General features: G+C 38.8%; 1 protein-coding gene across 1 annotated transcript in view; it reads right to left on the bottom strand.

Moving 5' to 3' along the window:
• THSD7B (thrombospondin type 1 domain containing 7B) overlaps nucleotides 1-24,981 on the bottom strand; it is an 808,984-nt gene that overhangs the window by 440,507 nt on the left and 343,496 nt on the right. Inside the window, exons 6-7 of the mRNA XM_087435109.1 lie at nucleotides 13,238-13,393; nucleotides 1,323-1,520 (exon numbers count right to left, since the gene is read on the bottom strand). Of these exons, the coding sequence (XP_087291235.1) occupies nucleotides 1,323-1,520; nucleotides 13,238-13,393 (354 nt within the window). The remainder of the gene's footprint in view (nucleotides 1-1,322; nucleotides 1,521-13,237; nucleotides 13,394-24,981) is intronic.

Here is a 24,981-nt window from a genome sequence, read left to right as displayed (position 1 = left end):
GTCCTTAACCAAAGAAACACATTTTGGGGTGGCCGATTCTGATCCCCCACATAAGTAAAATAAGTTTATAGCTTATTTTGAATGGTTATGTGCCAGGCACTTCACTAATCACTTTAACATAACCAATTTAACTCACACAATCTAAGAGTGAGAGGTAAGTTTTTTTATCTCCACTTTATAGCTGAAAGATTCCTCCACAGTTAAATAATTTTCCTGGGATCATCTAGTAGATGAGTAGCAGACTTGAAATTCCAACCTGTTTGACTCTAGAGCCCAGATTTTAAACTTCTATCCTACTCTTCCTGAATTCAAAGAAAAGCAATACAAAAGTGATCTTATTTGCCTTCTGTTAATAAATTGCATGTATGTTACCACAATTCAAAAATTATTTGGTAATATTAGAAGCCAATATTCGTTTTAACTATTTAGTCAAAAAGGACTATAGCTAATACAATCTGTCATTGCCCTCTATTTAAGGAAACAACCACCATTCTGAATCCACTTTGTAATTTCCTTCTGTTCCATGGATTACTTCACTTCATAAGTCAAAACATTTCACTCCACATACCAAGAGCCTTATAAATGGGACTTCTCAAGGTAGAGCTGATTAACAGACATACCTGATGTTCTTCCAAGAGACTGAATTTTTTTTTTAACTGTAGGATAGTTTTGAATGTCACTTTTCTGATTTCCATGTGACTTACATATTTTCTAAATTGTACCTTATTTCAAACAACCACTGTACTAGAAGCTTGGTGATGAAGGAAAGATACCATTGTTAATAGTTTTGTAAATCTTGACAACTTACATTTCAAAATGGTTCTTTAGAAATGTTAGTATTATGTCTAGAACTGATTCTAGTCTAATGTTATAGAAATGAAAAGATATAGCTTAGTATTTTTTTTTCTTTTTAACTTGGAGGGAGTTGCAGCCCTATTATGTTGTTAATAATATATAAAAGCATGCTACATATCAACTTCAAAACAGGCCAATAAACTTGTTTTGCATTGATAAGTTGAGGACTATCCCAATGATTTCTGTATTCTATTTGTCCTGATAAACTAAAAACTCCAGAGAAATCTCTTGGTCCACTGTATTGCATTTAGGTATAACCAAATAGTGTTCTTTTGTCATGGAGCATGTGGCTCCATATTAAGTCAAGGCAGCTTACTTTGCAGCAACGTGTCACTTACCTTAAACATCAATATTCAAGGATAGGAAGGACTGTGTTTCCCTCCCTCAGGAAAATGACCTGTTGGGGAGTGGTAATGTGTCATTTGGCGGACATTACTTAACAATCCTTGTGTTTCTTGGCCTCATACCTTGGTCATTCTGGCAGACAGCCTTCAGGATGCGATGTCCCAGGCCACATTTTCCATGATCAGCGATACAGATCCCTTCAGATGCCAGCCATCGATAACACACTGGATCCTCACAGGGAAGAAATTCCACCAAATGAGGGCAATGCCCTGAAGGCCCCGTGGATGCCATGAGGACATGGCGCCGTCTCATTCTAAACCCTAAAAGGAGAAAAAAACAAAAGTTTCACAGAATTCCATCCTTATCCAGCAAAGGGAAAGGAGCAGCAGCTAGGAAAGAGATGAAACTTCTATTTGAATAGCTATAGCTCTAAAGCATGTATTATTTTGATGTGTTTTATTTTATGGAAAATGGGGGGACAAGAAGAGGAAAGGAAAGAAATGGAAAAGAACTACAGCAGGAGATCTGTCTTCCAAGAGTTTCCCACAACCTAGGAGTGGGAGAGGCTAGACATAATCAAACTGAATAATAAGTAGCATATGTCCAATGGTATCAATAAACCAGTAAAAATAAAGACTTACAGAAACAGCCTAAACATAGATAAATCCATATTTTCTTTTAGCTATTGTTGTTGACATTCTTGTTACTCTGTATTAAGTCCAAATACATCTATACTTTGGCACACCCCAGTGCCTGCACATTCACAGTTTCATGCCCTGAGATTTCCAGGTCGGCCTGCCCTATGAAGACAGTATCTTTTTGGACTGCACTCCCCACCCTGGACAGATATGGGTCCTTGCACTATTATTCAGTTAAAAAAAAAATGTACTGTGAGACTAAGGCCCAAAGATCCACCATAATTAGAATATAAATGGACCTTACATGCTACAAGCTTACAGAGTCATAATCTCAACGTTACAGGAGTCAAGCACATACAAATTGAGGGAAATGGGTAAACCATGACACTATAGGGAGTGGTGGAGTCTGTGGTGAAATGGAGGATGTGTGCTTGCTCTAAAATGATTGGCTATTATTCAGCTTCCATTGACTGTTGCCCTGAGGGAATGTGGACTCCCTGTTGTCAAATCTTTCAATCTTGTCTAAAAAGCCAGAAATCCAAGTTACGTTTTATTATTATATGAAATCTCTATATTTTTTTTTAAAGATTTTATTTATTTATTTTACCCCCAAAGCCCCAGTAGATAGTTGTATGTCACAACTGCACATCTGTCTAGTTGCTGTATGTGGGACGCAGCCTCAGCATGGCTAAAGAAGCGGTGCGTGGGTGCGCGCCCGGGATCCGAACCTGGGCCGCCAGCAGTGGATTGCGCGCACTTAACCACTAAGCCATGGGGCCGGCCCCATGAAATCTCTATATTTTTAAATGATGGAAACTAATTTACATTTTTAAAAAACAAAGTGAGCAAAAGAAAAAGTGACTGAGAACTAGAAAAAACCACTTAGTCTGAGTTTTCAATTTCTGGCCCACATGATATATCATTTCTAAAGGCTATGCCTACCTTCCATGGATCTCATATTTTATATTCCATTCTTTAATACTCCAAATTCAATCAATTGATTTAATTCTTTTAATTCTTTTTTTTTTTTTTTTTGTGAAACCAATCTGATTGCATGGTGATATTTTAAGAGGTTATTATTCACTCATTCTTTGGGCTAAGTAAAACAAATAAGAGACTTTGATAGGAAGATAGAGAGCATGAGAATATTGAATTCCTAGAATGAGAGTTAGATACCCCACCACCCTTCCCACAAGAGGAGGAGAGAAGGACAAGTTGGGAGCATGAGAGGTAAAAAAGCCCGGTATATCTCTCTCATAGTTATGCCAGGGCCGTGCCTGTTCTCCCGCCAATAGTATGAAATGAAAAGTTACAAAGCCCAAAGTGCAGTTGGCAAAAGACTGGCTCCTCTTAAATAGCACAGCCAAAGAGGTAGAACAAATTGACACATGGTTTTAGGCCACAAGAGGGAGCCGACCTTCCTTAGAATATTACAGGGCTGGGCAAGTATTTTAGATAAACAGTCATGAGTGCTTTATTTGGGTTTTCTTGGTCTAGGGTTAACCTCTGACCTCACCTTAAAAGAGACTTTTAGATTCTTACTTGAAGGATCAGCTACTCGAGAGAAGGCATCATTCAGCCAATCAGAGACCACATTCTCATGGCATTAAAAACATTAAGGTCAAGGGTGATTAAAACAATAGGTGGGGGCCAGCCCCATGGCTTAGCGGTTAAGTGCGCACGCTCCACTACTGGCGGCCCGGGTTCGGATCCGGGGCACGCACCGATGCACCGCTTCTCCGGCCATGCTGAGGCCGTGTCCCACATACAGCAACTAGAAGGATGTGCAACTATGACATACAACTATCTACAGGGGCTTTGGCGAGAAAAAAAAGGAGGAGGATTGGCAATAGATGTTAGCTCAGAGCCGGTCTTCCTCAGCAAAAAGAGGAGGATTAGCACAGACGTTAGCTCAGGGCTGATCTTCCTCAAAAAAAAAATAGGTAGTTCTGCCTTGCTTCACACCTCCAAGTCTGTATCATTAATTAGTCAAAATAAAACCTGCAGAAGGGCTCAGCTCCCTTCCTGGGTCACCTTGAGAAGAGATGCAAGAAACACATAGGGCTCTAAACTACATTTGATGAACATCCAACTATAATGTCCTCAAGCTCTCACTGCCACACAACTTGGATGACCTCTATTCTTACACACAATGCCCATGTGCTGCTTATTTATTATCTTATGTTTGTGCTTGTTTAGTTTACATCTTTGAGCAGAACATGGGCATGGGTCTCCATGATTTACATTGTTTGACAACTGGCTCAAAAAGTTAGCTGTCTTTACTGAGGGATTCTGGGTGTCCTGTTACCAAGGGCTTAACGCCATTGAGGGGTATGTGCAGTTTTGTTCTATAAATCAAGTTGGATCCATCTCACCATAAATCTGTAAATTACATCTCCTCACTCAATAAATTCTCTCAGTCTTTCATTTGTGGTGCCCTTGTCCTGATTCTAACTAGGATCAAATCACAGCACAAGCTCAGCATAAAACAAAAACCTTGGATTCTCTTGTTAGCACTTAACTTTAATCACACACTGGTGCTCATGCCTGCAACAGACATCAGGCTTCCCCCAGGTGCTTCTGTTCTGAAAGATACACACCTGCCAAGCCCATGGTGGCTGGGGCTAGCCACCCACTTACCTTCCTTTACTAAATCCCATATTAATCAGATAGCATCATTCAGTAAACATTAACTGCCATATGTAGATAACTGTAATGTACTGTGGGAAGCCACAGGAGGAACAGAAAACATAAATTGAGTCTTCACAGAGTATATAGTCCAAAAAGGGGGAAAGGTACATGCATTAATTAAGCATCTACCTTATACCAAGAATGCAATAGCCACTTATATTACCCAAAATGAGTAAATCCTCAAAACTATTTCATTAGTTACTATTCTCATTTTACATACGTGAAAACTAAGGCTAGAAGGTACTTTATTACTTCTGCAAAAGCACGTTCCTGATTAAATGAATATGTATGAAGTTCAGCCAAGGTCTTTCTGAGCCATTACTTCCTCACAAGAAAGGATTCAAGTCAGCTCTTGTGCACAATGTGTTCTAGCCCCACTTAAAACAGTGAATTGAACAGGTATCACGGATCATCTCCTTAAATTAGAGGTGCACAGATTAGATAGTGGACTTTCAACTACTGGATAGCAAGAAGGAGTTATAATAATCACTTCCTGACCATAGATTCAGTTCATCTTTAGTGAAACTAATATTTGTAGGGTTTTTTTTTTCCTATGAGCCCAAGGATTTAGAATATATTCTACTGGTTTAGTCTATATTCTACTGAAGATCATTAGGAGAGAGTAAATCACAGGTTGGGGAGAAAAAAAGGAAAGAAGCACAAATGGCGGAAGAGGGATCAATGGTTTTTAATTGACGCCATGGAAAAATTAAAGGAGGCTCAGGAGGGTAAATCCAGGTCTGAGGACTGTATTTCTTCATGTGCTAGGGGCACAAAAGTGTCCACGTGAGCTTCTACGGAGCTATCCATGGCCAATGCTGTGTCTCTACATTAACTCCATTGGGACAGTCTTGAAGCAAGAGCCAGCAGGTTGACCAAAGATGACAGAAACTTATTCCATTTAAGCATTCCATTTGCTCCTCATCTCAGGCAGCCTTGGATGTTGGGTAACATCTCTGAGTCAAAGAACCTGAGCAGATTGAATCTCTGGTTCCAACTCTTTAGAAATCAACCACCATTCCTGCACGGGGTAGCATTTCATAGTCTCATTACTTACACCCTATTGTGAATTCAGAAATAAGAAGCAGCACTGATAGGGTGATTGTGAGCATGAGAACACTCAAGGCTTAGAACGAGAAGTAGGCATAGCCCCCACCAACCCCAACACACAGACATGGAAAAAAATAAAAAGAAAAAACTATTAACCTATGTATTACAGTAGCGCCCCCCGCACCCTTATCTGCAGTTTCACTTTCTGTGCTTTCAGTTACCCACGGCCAACTGTGGTCTGAAAATACAGGCATACCTCATTTTATTGTGTCTCACTTGACTGTGCTTCACAAATACTGCATTTTTTACAAACTGAAGGTTTCTGGCAACCTTATGTCGAACAAGTCTATTGGGGAAGAAGGCTCAGATGATGGTTAGCATTTTTTATCAATAAAATATTTTTAAATTAAGGCATATACTTTTTTTTAGACATAACGCTATTGTACACTTACAGAGACTACAGTATAGTGTAAACATAACTTTTACATGCACTGGGAAACCAAAAAATTCATGTGACTTGCTTTATTGAGATGTTTGCTTTATTGCAGTGGTCTGGAACCAAACCTGCAGTATCTTCAAGGTATGCCTGTATTGAATGGAAAATTCCAAAAATAAACAATTCATAAGTTTTAAATTGTGCACTGTTCTGTGTAGTGTGATGTAATATCTCGCTGTCCCACTCCGTCCCTCCTGGGACGTGAAATATCCCTTTGTCCAGTGTATCCACGCTGTGTACGCTGCTACCCAGCTGTTAGTCACTTAGTAGCCATCTCGGTTATCAGACAGACTGTGGAGGTATGGTAGTGCTTGTGTTCAAGTACCCCTTATTTTACTTAATAATGGCCCCAAAGCACAAGAGTCATGATGCTGGCAATTCGGATATGCCAAAGAGCTGTACAGTGCTTCCTTTAAGTGAAATGTGAAAGTTTTCAGTTTAATAAGGAAAGAAAAAAAATTAGATGCTGAAGTTGCTAAGATCTTTAGTAAATTTTATTACAGTATATTGTTATAATTGTTCTATTTTATTATTAGTTTTTGTTGTTTGTCTCTTAGTGTGCCTAATTTATAAATTAAACTTTATCATAGCTATGTATGTATGGGAAACAACATAGTATATACGGGGTTCAGCACTATCTGCAGTTTCAGGCATCCACTGGGGGTCTTGGAACATATTCCCCTCGGATAAGGGGGGACTAGTGTATCTGCAACAAAGCAAAATGATTTTACAGACTTCTCATTAAAGGTAGATCTATCTAGCGGGCAAGGATGGAAAAAGGATATTTTCCCAATTACTGTCATATAAGATCTAAAACATGTCAGTATTTTCCTACTTTAGTGTTATCTAAATTGATTTGTTTCAGAGCACAAAGGACTATTTTCATAGAGACAGTCATGGCTTCTCAGTTTCAAATGCCTTTTCCTATGGGGATTTTTAGAAATTTTATGTGCTATGCCTGGGGAAGGGGGCATACAGTATTGGAGAAGGGAAGGAAATCCTGAAGTCCTACCACATAAGCAGTCATCTATTACAACACCATATCTGGAAGCCTCCATCAAGTTGCTCTTTAGAACAACTTCTGTGAGCAAGAGTGCCTTTCTAGAATATGTCTGAAAGGGATAAGGATGTCATATAAATATATGTCCATGCATCAAAAAGAATTTTTTAAAATGCATTATACCTATGTGTAGAGTTCAACCATCAAGGTTATTTCTCTTTCATATATCTCTAATTATAACTCTCTGGGAATGTATCAAAGATAAAGCAATGAATGATAAAACCTGATCCAATTTAAATTCCTCTGAAAGGCATCCTAGCTTCACTTGACAAGTACCAACCTGCCGAGCACTGTTCCCCTTCTCCGCCTGTCACAGACCTGATGGAAGGTGTGAAGGCTGTGTACAACGGCTGCTTTTCTAATGTACTCTGAACGCCTGACAGCCACAAACCTTAGATGATTCCTGACTGAAAGGTATTTGCCTAAGAAGAACAGCCATATGAAGATAATTTCTATAATAACTACTTTCTTCTATTAGATAATAGAACATTTACTGCTTTCCCATACTTTTTTACTATTTTTTTTTTTAAACATGAACAAAAGGAACACGCCAAAGCAATAACACAGTGACTAGGAAAAAGACCAGTGAAGAGAAAAAAGTAATTATCTCCAACTTTCCACATTTATTTCCTTGCTGTTGTTTGCTTGTTTTTCCCTCAAATACTCCACCTTCTACATATACATATATATATATGTGTGTGTGTGTATATACACATATACATATATACATAAAATATCTAGGAAAGTTCCAATATCCTAGATTTCTGCTAGTAAGTTCACTGCCTTCTTTAGGGTAGGGAATTCAAATGTGAAGCTAACACTCCAGTTTACAGCCCAGAGTTCAGTGATATTTAATGCATTAGTCTGTGTACTCCAGCCTCCATGGAATTCTAAACTACATTTAGTTTGTGCCAGTGAATGACTCTGGCTGCATCCATGGTAGGACCATGAGACAGACTGAGATTGAGAGGATCTCAGACCTCATGCTCCTAAGTCAGTAGAAATAACGGGAAGATTATTTACTGTCATCATAACACGCTTGGGCTCCTAGTAGGCACAGAATCATTTCCCAAGAGGGAAAACACCATTCTTCACTATTCCCAAGAGGGATTATAGGCAGGTGGTCCTGGCAGGTTTTAGCAAGACCTTAAAAATCAAACTTCTCTCTGCTCTAGGGAAGCATTTATAAAATAGGAAACTCTCAGACCTGAATGACAATCATTGCAGCTTACACTCTCTCCTGTCTGTGCTCACCTAGTGCCTAGAGCGGGGCATTTAACCCCAGAATGGCCCCTATAAAACAGAGACTAATTCTTATCAATCCCAGCATGCCCCTAACTCTGCAGGAGGCTGTGGTGACACTTTAGGTGAGAAGTCCTACTGTCTCCACCCTTTCCTTCAGCCCCAAAGGCTGAGCCTCTCTGAAAAATTTATTGTTTGGGGCAAAAAACACACATTCCATTACTTGGTGCTCTTAATCTATTCTTGGTATACCTTCCCTTTCTCACACAACTGCAATCTACTCTCCCTCTCCCTCCAAAGGCAATGCATTGGTGCTAAGACACATCTCACACCCCACACCTTATCTCCTACATCAGCTCAACGATTGGCCCTCAAGGTGTGGTTCCCACTGGCCAATGTGGTACACGTGGGCAGAGAACTTCTCTGCTAACGCCAAGGCTGGACTTGTGCCTCTCTTTAGCCTTATGGAGGAAATCACTAAGGAAGCCTAGTGTTTGAAGGAACAATGGACTAAGGAGATAGGAACCCAGGTTCTTTGTGCTGGCTTGGCCATTATTAAAACTCTGTGGAATTTAGGACAAATTGCTTTACTTCTCTACACTTCAGTTCTGGCATTGTATGAAGTGTTGTATCCTTGCTGAGCCTAAATGCTGATGCAAATTTGGGCAGTATATTAGTTTCCTAGGGCTTCCAAAACAAAGTACCACAAACTGGGTGACCTAAAGCAACAGAAATTTATTGTCTCACAGTTCTGGAGACTAGAAGCCCAAAACCAAGGTGTCAGTAGGGCCATGCTCCCTCTTAATGCTCTAGGGAAGGATCACTTTCCTGCCTCCCTCCTAGCTTGTGGTGGCTGTAGGAAATCCTTAGCATTTCTTGGCTCGTAGAAGCATCACTCTAATGTCTGCCTCTGTCTTCACATGGCCTTCTCCTTATGCTTTCTGTGTCTCTGTATCTTCACACGGCACTCTCCTCTGGTATATCTCTGTATCTGAATTTCCTTCTTTGTATAAGAACATCAGTTATTAGAATAGGGCCTACCCTAATCCAAGAAGACCTCATCTTACCTTGATTATATCTGCAATAACCCTATTTTCAAATAAGTCATATTCACATATACTGGGTGTTAGGATTGAACCTATCTTTTTGGAGGACACAATTCAACCCACAACAGGTGGTGTCTAGTGAATGATGGACTAGGGTGTATTTGCAGGAGCTGACTTGTGCAATAGGGGAATAGGGACCAATGAAGAAAAAGTTTGGCATAAAAGCATCTTGGGCAAATGGAGGGATTGGAATGTTATGAGTTTCCCAGCTAAGTTCCATGGACCAATTTTGAGTTGTGTGGAAAATAAAGACTGAAATAAGAAAGCGCAGCTTTCAACCAAGTGTTTTGTGAAAATTTGGCTCAAGTGACAAAAATTGCAACACAGAATCAGGAAAAGGAGCATTCTCTGAATTGCTGTAGAGAATATATGGCCGAGAACAAAGGGGACAAAGCATTTAGTAAGCATCTATTAAGTTTGACCTCAACATTGATTCTATTTCTTATAGTATCAGCACCTCATATTTACTTGAGGGAGCCGCCCCTCTCCCACACTCAGTCTGTGAGGCTTGGATGGAGCTGTCCCTTCAGTGGGGTCACATGCCTAGGACCTGGCCACTTCAACCCCACATGCCTCAATCAGAGCAATTGGGTCAGAGATGAGCACATGACACAAAGCAGCCAATGAGATTCTTCTTGGAATAATTAAGGAAGATATTTATTTCTATCTTATTTACTATCTAAAATGAAACTTAGTTTTTTTTTGTGGTGAGAATTTTTAAGATGCACTCTCTTAGCAATTTTTAAGTATACTACACAGTATTGTTAACTGTAATCACCATGCTGTACTTGAGATCCTCAGATCTTATTCATCTTAGAGCTGGAAGTTCGTATCTTTTAATAAACATCTCCCCATTTTCCCCACCCTCCAGCCCCTGGCAACCATCCTTCTAATCTCTGTTACCATGAGTTCAGGTTTTTTAGAATCCACATATAAGTGAGATCATACAGTATTTGTCTTTGTCTGAGATTTCACTTTGTATAATGTCCTCAAGGTCCATCCATGTTGTCACAAATGGCAGGATTTCCTTTTCTATGGCTGAATAATATTCAGCCACATAATAATAAAGAAAGAATATATCTTTTTTTCTTTATCCATTTATCCACTGACGGACACTTAGGTTGTTTCCATATCTTGACCGTTGTGAATAACACTGCAATTAATACAGGGGTACAGAGAGAGAGTAGATCTTAAAATTTCTCACCACAAAAAAAAAGGTAACTATGTGAGGCAATGGATGTGTCAACTAACCTTACTGTGGTAATCATTTCTCTTATATATATGTATATCAAATATCACACTGTACACCTTAAAATTAAATAATATTGTATGTCAATTATATCTCAATAAAGCTGGAAAATATTGACCATAAAAAAATAAGATATATCCTTTATAAGACACTGTCTTGATTTTATTACAATGCTTTGGAATAAATAGTACCTCTACATAAAATGTACTTATTGATTTTGTGACACAATTAGATCTAGAAACCTAGAACATGTGAAAAGAATACATCTAAGAATCAAGGAAATAGAAAATTTTTAGCTTCATTCTCCAATCTGCAATTTGCTGACCATGTTGACATTAACCTACCTCTGAAAGCTTAGATGAAATTGAAAGAGTCACAATCTGCCCTACTGAAATCATAAATACAGTTTTATGTACTCGAGCTTAGATTATTAGGATGAGATTAGGGGTATCTAATATTTTGTTTTGTTTTGTTTTGTTTTAAATCAAACGTCAATTGGATAAAATAATGTTTGAATGTTATATTTCCTCCAAGGAAACAGAAAACGATTAATTATATCGCTGAATTCATTTAGAACAACATCTGATACTAGAATTTTTGTTAACAAACTTATAGTTACAGAAATTTGTTGTTGCCTTGTTATCTATCACCTAAGGACGTGAATAATCACCAAAAGGCATATGTTAATGCGGACTAAATCTACCAACAAGAAGGATACACAAAAATTTAACAATTTAAAAAGAAAAGAAAGTAGCAGTAGCATAAAAGTAGAGATGCCACAGAGAGGGCCTGCCCTAAACTGAATCTAATACAGAGAAAAGGAGAACTAAGAGATGGAGAAATAGAAGATTGTGACTGGAAAGAGAAAAGACTAGAAGATTGTAGAAACAGAAGATTGTAAATAGAAAGAGAATGAATGGGGGAGACTGAGACCTGTTGACCTGGTTGATATTCTTCGATGCAACCCTACCTTCCCTTCTATTTTTAGCTAGATGAGCTAATACATTCCCTTCTTTCAGCTTAAGCCAGTTTAAATTGGGTTTCTCTCACTTATAACCAAAAGCATCCCAAATAATACAAGGCCTACTTGGCCTGGCACGCATTCTACCGCTCTGAAAGCAAAGGAATTCAATGCTCAACGCAGCAAAGTTGTGCCAGCATGGACAGCCATGGACACAGTAGCCAGGGGAGCCTAAGTGCGACCTCAAATGATTTGCTGGACAGCAACCTTAAAAGAGAGAGGCACAGGTCTAACACAAGAGGGCTTGTTCTAATAACATGTAAGTCACTCTGGGGAGTCTCACATGCAATTACAAGAGACTTACAGGGTCCAATTATACACATGTGGCCCACAAGACCACAAATTGTGGGTATTAGTATTAATGGGGAATTATTTGTATCCATAAGCTGGAGAGGCTTGGGGAATAATCTGGTTACATATCTAATAAATGAGTAGCACGAGCTTCCCACCCCCCTTACTCTCCCACCCCACCCCCTGCTCCAGGTTCCAGTGAGAGCCAGATTTCAATTGTTTGATTAAAAAAACTAAAGTTAGCTTCTTCCTGCCCTAGATTCAACAGTCATCCTCCTCTTCTGCATTAGAGCAAAAGAGTGAGAATAAAGAGAAAAGCCCAGGGATGTGGATATGTGAACCTGGGCATGCACATGTGTGCATGTATGCATTCTGGGGATTCTGAAATGTGAATTTTCAAATGGATACAAAATTAAGCTGAGAGCATCAGCTTTGTAGCATCAAGCGCTGGGCCATGTATTCTTTCTTTGCATGTGATAACTAGGATTACTCTTAGGAAACACAACCTAACTTCTAGAATGTCCTTAGATCTCATTTCTCTCAGTCAAGAGAATATTTCTTTTCAGTATTGCCATTTAAGGGAATACAATATCAATACGAACTGAAGGGTCAATGAAAACGAAGTTAAGATGTCACCAAAAATGAACTTTTGAAGATGGAGATGTGTCTATAGCAGCCAACTAAAGAAAACAAGAATCCAGAGGCCCACAAAACTCAACAAGCACATAAAGTTTGAAGATTTCACTTTAAGCCTGAGGACAATATCAAAAAGTAAACAACATACATAAATGCCCTTGTAAAAATCTGAAATATAACATCAAATTCAGCAGGTGGAAATCTGAAAATAAATAAAGACATATGCAAAACAGTTGTTTCCTGACGTGATTACAGAAATCATGTCTAATTTCCTCAGTATAACCATTAAATATATAAAACATTAAGTTCTGCTGTTTTTCAGTAATACTCACTTCACCAGCTATGAGACTAATGGGAAGGCAATCAAGGTCGGATTCTGTGCTCCACAGAAATGTCCCCAATGGCCACCCTAATAATTAAATGCTATCAGGCTTGAGCTGGTTATCTAAATTTTACAAACAAATATTGTCTTAAGCAGACTTAATCGGCTACTTAGCTACCAGAATAAATGTGTGTATCCTGGAAGTAAATGAAGCACACGCAAACAAGGCACTCACCTTTTCTTCCCTGAGGATCGCGGCAATTCTCATGGACACACAGGCCCCAGGCTGACCAGGAAGACACTATACAGTCTGTAGAGCAAGGGACATTGCAGAGCTGAGAGGCTGAAGGGGCAGGTCCCAAACATAATGTCTTTTCCACAGGTCTAGAGACTGAAGGACAAAAAAATAAGGGCCCACGTCACATTCTCTGGACATCCCCAGAATTGTTCCTCTGTCTATTTGTGTGCCTCCCTTGCCCACTTCAGCTTTATGGTTCAAAAGAGTATATGCAAACAAAACATCAACACTGTCCAATACCCGTTGCTTAGCTCCACAGTATTAGCATTGTGGGTGAGGAAAGGCAAAAAAAGACAGCGACAAAGGGCATGCACTTGAGTTTGCTGCTTCACAGAGTATTCCCCGGGAATTCAAGAGAGGACTGGAAATACAGATACAAATTACCTAGAGTTATGATTTAAAAAAAATTAAATGGCTTTGTGAAGTTTCAAGATGAGTCTATCTTGACTATATAAATGACTGGGCTGCTATGGAAAAATCAAAACCGAACCCCTGAGGTGAGGTGATTAGCACAACCAATCTACTGCTGTTACTCCCCTGAGGGGTGGAGCTTGTGAAGATGCAGAAGAATAATGGTTCCTAGACTGAGAAGAAAAATCAAGATCTGTGACTGCAGAATTATCCCATGGAAGTCAGTTTCATTAGTAAGGCTACCCAAAAAGCACAAGGAGTGTCTGAGGTGCCACGGGGAATGCCAAACTAGGAGCCTTCCAGCTCTTTCTGTACACCTGCACCCACAACTGGGTCACTTCAGGATGCAGAGACCATCTGTCCATCAGTGACATTCACCAAGTACCTTCTCTAAGCAGACCCACTCTGAGCACCATGAAAATACAAAGATGAAGGAGAAGACAACATCCTGATCCTCATGGAGTTGATAACATAACAGCACCTGGGATAGCAATAACTGAAAATGACACAATAAAAGAACAGCTAAATGCATAACTTGCAGAGGGTGACCTCAGGCTAAGAAGATTTTGGAGCAATTCAGAGTTTGTGAGCAAATGGCTTAAGTTCAGACAGTTTTATCTTATGGACTGGCTTATACTATTGTCTAAATATTTCCTCTATGTCATTTCCATCCAGTTAAGCAGATTACAAATGCTTCAAAAGCAGAGACTGGCGTGAGAGGATTGGGTGATGAACCACACCATCTACTTCGCTTCCTCACTCTTTACATAAGATGTGAGTTAAAGCCTGTAAAGTTGGCAATACGTCGCTGCTCTGACCAGCACAACTTTGAACCTAAATCAAAACAATAGGCAAAAAAAAATACTGTCATGAAGAAGTTGTAACCCCTGGGGGAAAAAGTGTTTCTAATGACCAATGGGACAGCTTGAGGTGATTATGAGCGCGAATGAGAAAATAAAAATGTTTTTTTTGCAACTAATTATTTTACGGTTTACCAAGAAGATTTGCCCTGACTTAAAATAAAAGGCAGGGACAAAGCATGACTGTCAATGTAAATGTCAAAGATAGCAAGCCAAGTGGAGGAGACAGGGAAAGGAAGAGAGAGCAGATATTGGGGGAAGGTAAAGGGTTACCTGAGCAGAGGTGGTGATCAAACAGAGATTGTGCTGGCAATGACAACAGTAGGATGGGGAAGTTGGAGTGACCAGGACTGGGGATGTATCCATGAGACTGATAAACTGGGGGTAGAGAAGAACTCCTAGGGAAGGAGTGAGCAAGAGAAAATGCACGACACAGCCATTCCCTGAGTACATCATGCATTCATTCCACAACCACTGAGTACCCACTCTAAATCAGGCCCTCTGGGGTGGTGTCTGCTTTCAAAGAGCTCTCAGTTGAGAAGTGTAAGTCAAGTAGCATATTAACAAAATTGATGGAAAGAGATGCTTCAGAGCATTGTGTAAGTAGAAAGCTGCATAGCCAGAGATCTTAAGGTAGAAATGTGTTTGGGTCCAGGCCCATGCTTGTTACCATGTGTTCTCAAAAATTCAAACTTTAGGTAAAAAAACAAAACCTCAGTAATGATGTAAAAGGAAGTAGGGCATATAAACTGATTAATCTAGTTATTTAATAAACAGTTCTAGTTCATGCCAGGCACTGGTTACAAACATCAATTTATTTAACTTGCATAACTTTGAGATATATATTAATATTATTCTTAGTTTAAAATGGGGAAACTGAGGCACAGAAAAGATTACTCACTTGCCCACATTCCCAATTAGTGAGCAGCAGAGCCGGGATTGGGATCCAGGTGGTCTGGCTCCAGAGTCTGTCTCTCAACCACTGCATTATGTGGCCTCGTCATCAGTCATTCAACCTACATTAATAAGCACCTACCATGTGTTAACACTGTGTTAGGTGCTTAAGCCAGAAGAGTGGGTAAAACAGACAAGGGCCCTGCCCTCATGGAGCCCATATTCCAGTGTGAGTTGATACTAATTGTATATGAGTCTATGAGCCCCAATAACAAGACTAGAAAACCCTTAATTCTGCTTCTTTTTCCTTTGTCATGACTGTTCCCCTGAAGCACCAGACAGACCTTAAGTGTCTGATGATCCATGTTGAGAAGACGCCACACACGTCTCAGCTCCAAGACCCAGTAGACACTTGCTGCCACAACCTCTGTACTTCAGGCTGGGCCCTGCACTTGAAACTAGTCAATCCATCAGGACAGCACCCAGGCACACAGTAGGCCTGCACAAAATTTCATTAGAATCTCCAGAATGGCTGTGCAGGAAAGGCTCCAGGTTGGTGGTAGGGTTGTAAAGAGACGCGAGAACTTGTCCTGAAGCTGCATTTGTCAAGGACACTGTTTTTACACAAATATTATGTTTATTTGGCTTATTTTTGGAGGTCTGTTGAGGATTATTGGGAGGTGTGAGGTTAAGTCCCCTTAGGTCCCCGTTGACAAATACTTAACTGTCAATTGGTTGACTGGTGGACATTAGGGCTAATGGTACTCCTAAGATCTGGAAGTAGGGAGGGATGTGGTGTGCTGGAGAACAGGAAGGGATTTCCCTGGGGACTACTAAGTGACATAACTGGAGGCCCAGGGGCGGGAGTGAAGCCATTTGTCACAGCACTCATGCCTCTTCAGCACCTGCTGCTTTGACAGACAGTAGATCTTAATCCATATCAATAAATTCTTCCAGTCCCAGGTGACATGTCTAAGATGCTTCATTTAGGCATTGAATCAATGTGCTTGGGTCAACCTATCTCTATCTCAGACCCCCTGGGCTACATTTGCTCCAGAAATAAATCATGAGTAAGTCACAAAGCACTTACCAGCTTCAGACCACTTAGATAGTCATCTCCTGCAAAATAGTGAACACAGGATATTTCTACGCCTATTGACTGTTAGAGCTAGAAGGGGGCTTTAGAGCTAAGTTAATCTAATTCATCAATTTTACTGAAGAACTGAGCTCCAAAGACCTTAGGTAGTTTCTCCATGTTCACTCTGCAAGTCTAAGGCAGAGAAAGATCTGAGACTTGTCCCAGGTGGCTTACTCCCCTCCACCTGTCCCTCTTGGTTTTCCTTTCACGGAATGAAGACATAAGAAAGGACAGATGAGGTTGTCTCTACCAAGGACATTTTGTTTACGAACCATAGCGACCACAACGAAGGCAGCCAGTGACATGACAGGTCCAAGGTATCCATGAAGGCTGTAGGCTCAATTTAACCCTTTAAATAAAGTCCAAATCCTTCCCTCTTTCATTGATACTTCAAAACTCCTCCAAACCCCTTTCCAGGCCTCCCTTCCCAGGTAGGAGGTAGTAAGACCGAAATTTACTCTACTTCAAACAGCTATTTACTTCTTTCATTTGTGGCTATTCATGTTGTAATAAAACTATCTTGGAGGTGGGTGAGGTGGGGGGCATGACCCGGGCCGCCTGGAATTGGATGGTCTGTGCAGTTTACTCTTTATGGAACCCTCATTTCTTCTTGGCCAAACTCCACCCGTGATGTTTGTAGAAAGAACTGCTGCTTTTCTTCTCACCTGCACTCCTTTCTCTGGATCTATGGACTGAAACCTCTTTATTTCTGTTTCCTAACTCTGAGACTTCTCTTATGCAATGAATCCCCACTGTAATCAGCGACGTATGCAGTGCAGGGCTGTGCTTGGCCCACTTACTCCAGCTGTCTTTTAGACCATGTCATCTTGAAGTCTTCTGCCATTCCTATGTTGACTCATTCCCTGGCCTAGATAGATACACAATTATCCAAGGTCTTATAGGCTATTCAGCAGCAATGTTGTAAGCAGCAATGTTAGGCAGCAATGTGAGTTCCTATAGAGACTTCTCATGGTCACAAAGCGTTAAACAGCCAAATAATTTATAACTTGGATAAATTGAGATCGCTACATACCAGTAGCTTTCTAAATGCTAGAGAACATATTACAGTATTCTAAATGATTGTACATATGAAATAGTCATTAACACTGGATATTTTGGTGCCTAACCTGGAATTTTTCATTTGCAATAAGAAATTATTAAATTGACCTGCTTTACAAGAAATGTGGAAGTCTGCTACTAATGATTGCAAAGTTGCCTTAAATAATGAACTACTCCATGAACAGAATGTTAATTAACAAGGGGAAAAATATGCTGGGTAGGTAATATGTTTAATGTCAAAAAAAACTGTTCTTAATTTTAGAAATGTACAGTGTTCACGATTTCCCTTAATGACAAGGTGATTTCAGATGAGCATACAAATTCAATCAAAATGAATTGTAATTAAGAAGAAAAATGCCTGTTGTGATCATTAGCATGTGACTACCATTGTAAAAAAAAATGAGTACCTTCACATTTTATTCTTTGAAACTAAATCAAGCTCTAATCCAAACTAATTTGAATTAACACAGAAATAAGTTGGCAAAGATCCAATAAAATTATATTCTCCCCCCACCTCTACTGATGGCCATTTTGTAAGACCTAAATTTCAATTCCTTTTAAGGTCTCGAAAAGAAATGAACTGAAATTGCATAATAATAATGTTCAATCAATTATAATTAATAACCAGGCATTCTTCTCTAGTTTTGTTAAAAAATGAGTTATATTTGCTTAAAGTAAAAAGAGTTATCACAGGAGTCAATGGAATTTTCTTATTTTTTAATATATCTGTTATTGGATGAAAAATCAAGTCAGTTTTTCAAACTTCAGAAAGGGTTTGAGGTAATTCTGCCATGGCATAATTGAGCTCACCTTTCCCTCTGGACAGAAAGAAGTATTTTGAAGATGGTCATGGAATTAGTCACAAGATATTGATTTTTTTCTAATATTTTCAAGGAGGTCGAGATAAAAAGAAAGTAAAGATGATGCTTCTTCCTGGGAACTCTTAAAACCTGGATTATTTTGCCCACTTTCTATCTTAGAGATACCTAAGGACTCCTGCAAACAACACATTCCATCTTCAGTTGATGTTACGTAAGATATTTGACTTCTAGAAGGACATCAACCTTCACAAAGTTAGACAAAGAAGTTATTTCATTTCAATTTTCCAAATCAAATGCAGGCACTGTAAACTCCAAAGGGAATTCTCACTCAAAACTCAGGATCCCCTCATTCCAGGAGCTTTCCAAGAAATGACTATAATAGAAACAGCAATTGCTAAGATTTAATTCAAAACTAATGAAAGAGCCTACTTATGTAAAAATGTTGCTTTCTGAATGATTTTTGAGAAACAATATTGCCTCTGACATATTCATTTAGGGAGTATACTGACTTGGCAGAAATTCAATCCACCTTACTGCTAAAATAAATAGGCTGCTTCTACAGACTGAAGGACTCAAATGGTTGAAGGGGAAAGATAAATAATATTACAATTTTAACCAGAAAGCTATTTTCCTTCAAGAAGCTTCATGTATTATTTCAATTGCCTTTTGCACTGGGATTTGCAAAATAATGTATCATTCTTTTAACTTAGTGGATAGAATAAAAGCAAATCTGTCTTTTAGCACTTATAGGCAGCTTAAAGAATTAAATCACATCTCATCCTATTATACCTAATAAAGCTTAATTTTTGCCATATTGCGACTCTCTTAGCAAAGTACTGTGCAATACAACTTGGCAGGAGGATGCATGTGAGTACAGTGAATTTAATATCTAAAAATAATTCCTGCAATTAGAAATAATTATGAAAATTTGGCCACATGTCAAAAAGTTTTCCAAATTTCATTCATTTCATATAGCAATTAGAAAATGCCTACTGACTAGTGAATTTCTTAATGCTACAGGGTAACAACACTATAGGCAAAAGTGGAAAACAATATTCAGAATAAAAATGAAGACAAAATAAATGAAATATGTACACAATTTTAGAAAGTAATCAGAATCAGTAGACAACAATTACATAATTAGGGGAGAAATATAGTGGCTTTAAGACCTATATTCAAATATTTCTGTCATCATATACTCTCTCTTCTGTTTTGAGAATTTCTTTCTGATTGTTTCTCAGACTTGTAGCTAAGAACTGAAAGAGGAATATGGACAGGATGGAAAGAACCAGGGCTGACCTAAAAGGCTTTTAGGTCACTTTTACACTTTAGTGAGTTAAAAATACCATTATTGATGAGAGAGAATGGAAAGGAGATAAGTGAAAGATGAGGAAGTGGTCAGGTAAAGAGAAAAAGTGAAACGGCAGAGAGGCAGGTAAGAGAAAGAGTTATCTCCAGAGACAACGGCAGCAGAAATAGGCAAAGTCAGGCAAGTGCAGCTTTTGAAATGGTTTGAGTGCAAGGGTCCTCTTCATACTCAGCACTTTGTGACCTGGAATTCATTTTCCCATAGAAACAACAGCAAGAGCTAAATGAGGGCAAGTTTTCCCAAGAATGACACCAAATGCCTATTTAATGTTAGTTTAATGATTAATGTTAGCAATAATAGCTGATATGTATTAACAACCTACTTGGTTCCAGGCACTGTGCTAATAAGCACTTTAATGCAATTTATCATTTATTCACCACAATCACTCCACCGTAAATACAATTATCATTCTCATTTTATAGATGAAATTACTGAGGATAAATTATTTGCCTAAAATGACCAGGCTAATAAATGACAAATGAAGATCCAGGGTTCTTAAAAGCCCACATCCTTTAACACGACACTATTTGTAATAAAATTATGATAGGAAAAAACTCTACTATAATAGTAATAATTAATCAGGAAAATAGATAAATGAACATAATGTCCATTTCTAAAACATTTTGAAGCAAGACAAAATAGAAAAAAATTGGTTTAAAAATATCAACAGGAAAGGCCAAAACATAGGGAAGGTAAGTTGTTAAAGGAAGATGAGGAGCTAAGTGGGTATTTCTTTTTTATTTTAAGAAATTATGAACCCAATATAGGGAAGGATTTCTTTATTTTACAGGGAAAGATTTGCTCTGAGCTAACATCTGTCGCCAATCTTCCTCTTACTTTTTTCCTCCCCAAAGCCCCAGTGTACAGTTGTATATCCTAGTTATAACTCCTTCTGCTTCTTCTATGTGAGCCGCCACCACAGCATGGCAACTGACAGACAGGCGGTGTGGTTCCACAACCAGGAAACAAACCTGGGCCACCGAAGCGGTGAGAGCGCCGAACTTTAACCAGTAGGCCATCAGAGCTGACTCTAGGTGGGTATTTTTATGTGATTCTGAAAGGTACTTATGATTATTATTAAACGTTTGAAGGAGTGGATGAAATTAGATTATAATGATTATGTTCATCTTAAAATTTAGGTTTAGGGCCATTAGAATGAGTTCACAATAAGCACTCACACACACACACACACACACCCTTAAGATTTTTTCAAAGAGCAAAGGATGACCAAAGAAACCATTAAGGCAGCTTTGAAACTGGGGAACGGAGACAAGTGGATGCAAAGTTCACTGTCCACTGAGTACACAGAGTATCATTAGCATATTCTTGCTCCTCATTAACCATATCCAATTCATCAACTGAGAAAGGACAGAGGTGACAGGAAAATGTTCCTAAGTCCATTGGGCAAGAATTGGAAAGAAGAAGGATGTTTTTAAAAATATAAAAAACATGGTTGAGATGAGGATGTCTCAGAGGAGGGAAAGGGAACAGGAAGTTCTAATAAGAAGGAGGTGACAGAAAGCAGAGCTGGGTCTCCCAGACTTCAGTACTGGTCACAGGATGCCCTGTTAGTCCATCAGAACCAAGCAAGTCAGACATTTCTCTCTGTTGATTTAGAAGTTGGATATCTCAATCTGGGAATAACTGAATGGAAATTTGTAATAATGGTAACAAGAAGGGAAAATCCATCATTTCTACAGTGACATGATCCTCTAGGAACAACATTGTTAACCCCAAAGCTTATAGCTCTTTCTAAGGAACCAAAAAACAAATGGGAAAATATGTGCTGATTATTTTAGAGCGCCAAGAAAGAACCATCTGTCTCTAAAATATGCACATCATTCTGTTTTTAAAGGAAGGGAAAATGAAGGCCTCACTGTACCTGATATCCTTGTTAGCATATGCCACTTGAAATTTGCAAATCGTTTTAGACTGAACAAGTTTATTCAACTTCAAAGGAAGGCTCCTGGGATTCACCAGGTCCCTAAGTAGTGATAGGAACAAGACACTGGATAATAATTTTTGAAATGCAGAATAGTTCATTCTTTTGTATGAGGAACTGCATTATAAATTTTTAGAAGTAAAACAAAATTTACTAACCAAAACCTTTGCATTGCAAAACTGGAGGAAAGCTCCTTCCTCCCAGATCTATTCCTATATTACAAGTCCTACATTGTATAGCTCTTCACTATGTCAAGGCCAATATTATAAATTAGTAGCTTCCAACCTGGCTAAACCCAACTCAGAAGTCTTGGGTCAGAATTGAGACAGGGGTAGCAGAGAGTACAGTAAGGATTTATATCTTCAAAAAACTTTATGATTAATAGGTTGGGGAGTCAATCTTCTGAACATTTATGGAGTATTATTTTTAAAAAGCAAACAGGCAAAATATTATCATTAAACCACTATGGGGGCTGGCCTGGTGGCATAGTGGTTAAGTTCGCATGCTCCATTTCAGTGGCCTGGGGTTCGCAGGTTCAGATCCAGGGCACAGACCTACGCACTGCTTATCAAGCCATGCTGTGGCAGGTGTCCCACATATAAAGTAGAGGAAGATGGGCACAGATGTTAGCCCATGGCCAATCTTCCTCAGCAAAAAGAGGAGAATTGGCAACAGATGTTAGCTCAGGGCTAATCTTCCTGACAAAAAAAAAAAAACAACAACAACAACATCATGGGGTCAGCCTAGTGGCATAGGAGTTAAGTTCATTCCCCACTTTGGCGGCCTGGGGTTCACAGGTTCAGATCCTAAGCGCAGACCTGCACACTGCCCATCAAGCCACGCTGCAGTGGCAACCCAGATACACAGTAGAGGAGGTTTGGCACAGATGTAAGCTCAGGGGCCAACTTCCTCAAACAAAAAGAGGAGTAGTGGCAACAGATGTTACCTCAGGGCCAATCTTTCTCACCAAAAAAACACATTACATTGAGAGCCTACTACTACCTGTGTTGATAGGGCAAATCTCTTAGCAATTTAGCTTCTGTAAAATAAATGAGACTATCACGTGTTTCTCACTTTTGTTACATTACCTCTTCCCTAAGAGCCTTTGTAAACACTTTTTCCCTAATCATCCCTCCCTCTTCCATGATATTTTTACACCACAGATGTGTGTGTGTGTGTGTGTGCGCGCTTTATATATATAAAGCATAAGATTTTTTCACTTCAAGAATCAGTCCCCTTGGGGAGCAACACCATCCCCATTGAGAATGAATGGACTAGAACACATATTGAACTTAAATTGTGTTGCTAAGCAATTTACAAGTATATTTTGACTTAATTAGCAAAACAATTCTATGAGGTAAGTACTACTAGTATCTCCAGTTTCCAATGAGACTACCGAAGTTTTAAAAATATGCCCAAGATTCTCTAATTATAAAATGGCAGAGGCAGGAGGACTTGAATCCAGCCAGCGTGATCCTGGTTTCCCGTGTTATTCATCATCATGTTAGACTCTTTCAGTTCAAGGCTCCCAAATTCTTGGATTCATTGCACATTTCCATGGCTGTAGGCTGGAAACTATCTTTTTAATTTGATTATAGTGCTTCTCAATACCTGCATTTTGCTTGAAGTTGGAATCTACATAATATTTTCATTGCAATAAGCAGGAGACAATACATTCACCAATAAGATATGCTATTTCCTGGTTGAATTCTGATGCGTGTAGAGAATAGAGACAATTTAAAACAGTTCATATGCTGTAGAATTTTATGAATTTCTTCTTTTGCCTAAATAGTAATCACGCTATTAAAAAGCTGTCTTGAGAAGTTGCATACTCTAATTTTTTACGTTTACATACATCATCAAAGCAAAATAGATATAAGATAAAGAGGACGATGACATATTTTAAAATATTATAATTGTCTTCTATAAAGTCTTAATTTCAGAAAGAATGCATCAAAAAATGAGACAACAATCATTTAATTTAAAAATGCACTTAGATGACTATATATTAAAAGCTGTATGGATATATTTATAGGTTATTAAATGCAAATAAGCATTCATTCTGAAAATGTTAGTACCTATTTTTTAAAGGGCAGGCGAATTGAATTTTTCAAAGTAATATAGATTTTTTTATAATATAAAAAGAGATACAGTTGCAACAATCTTTTTTTTTTAACATTTATACGTTCTTAATTGAGGTGCTCTAACAAACACTGTTTTGTTCAACCCAATGAAGCTCAAACATAAGATATGTTCATCAGGACCATTATTTGGGGAGAAAAAATCCTGAATGAGTAAAGTTGTTCAGATAATTTTCAGACTTTTGGCAGGTCAAGATCTTTAAAGTAGACAACTCAGTTGGCACAAAAGTCAGGGAGCCTTCAGAGGCTCCCTATGGGAGATCAAAGGTAATAATGAAGCATCTCATCTGAGGACCACCAGTGTTACCTAGTCAGAACCATCTTGCTTCCAATCTGGCTCAACAGAATCCAAACACGACACAGACTCCTAATACCACCGTTCCTGCTTTCTGACATATTTCTTATGAAGAGAACAAAGACAGGCCCACATGTTGCAGGCCACCAGGCAATAACCAACTTTGTCCTCTCTACTTAACATTGACTGCCAACTAATGATATGAGACATTTTTCATCTAGAATTATTTTCTTATTTTATATTTTTAATAATCAAAAACAGATATATACTGCTACATTTTTAGGGAAAAGAAACTTCTCAATCCTTTTCTGAGTTGACACTTGTGTGGTCTGAGGAAGCTTTATGTCTCAAAGAGTATCCAGCCAGATCCTAAGAAAAATGGCAGTCAACTTGGAATATCCTTTCCCTTCAGACATAACGCTCTCTCATGGAATCTTGGAACAGACGCAATCTTAATGATATCTTATACAATAGCTTGTTTCTACAAATGAGAAAAATCAAGGCCTAAAGAGGTTATATGACTTGCCCAAGATCAACATACAGTTAGTGTAAGTATCATCCTGGAATTCCCTGTCCTGTACTTGGTTCACTCATTTACGCTACCTCTACTTAAAAAAAAAATATCCTTGATTAATCCTATCACACCCTACTCACGCCTGTACTTCACATTCATTCAGGGCCTATTTTATTCTACAGATGACTATGTCCTTCTTCAGGAAATGGGTATTTCTTCTCCTTCTCAATTAGGTTG

This window comes from Ceratotherium simum, chromosome 9 (assembly GCF_057802395.1).
Source record: "Ceratotherium simum simum isolate JZ-2026a chromosome 9, ASM5780239v1, whole genome shotgun sequence".
Classification (NCBI taxonomy): Eukaryota; Metazoa; Chordata; class Mammalia; order Perissodactyla; family Rhinocerotidae; genus Ceratotherium; species Ceratotherium simum.
The sequence above is the reverse complement of the archived record's forward strand: the minus strand, read 5'-3'. Positions and strand labels throughout refer to the sequence as shown.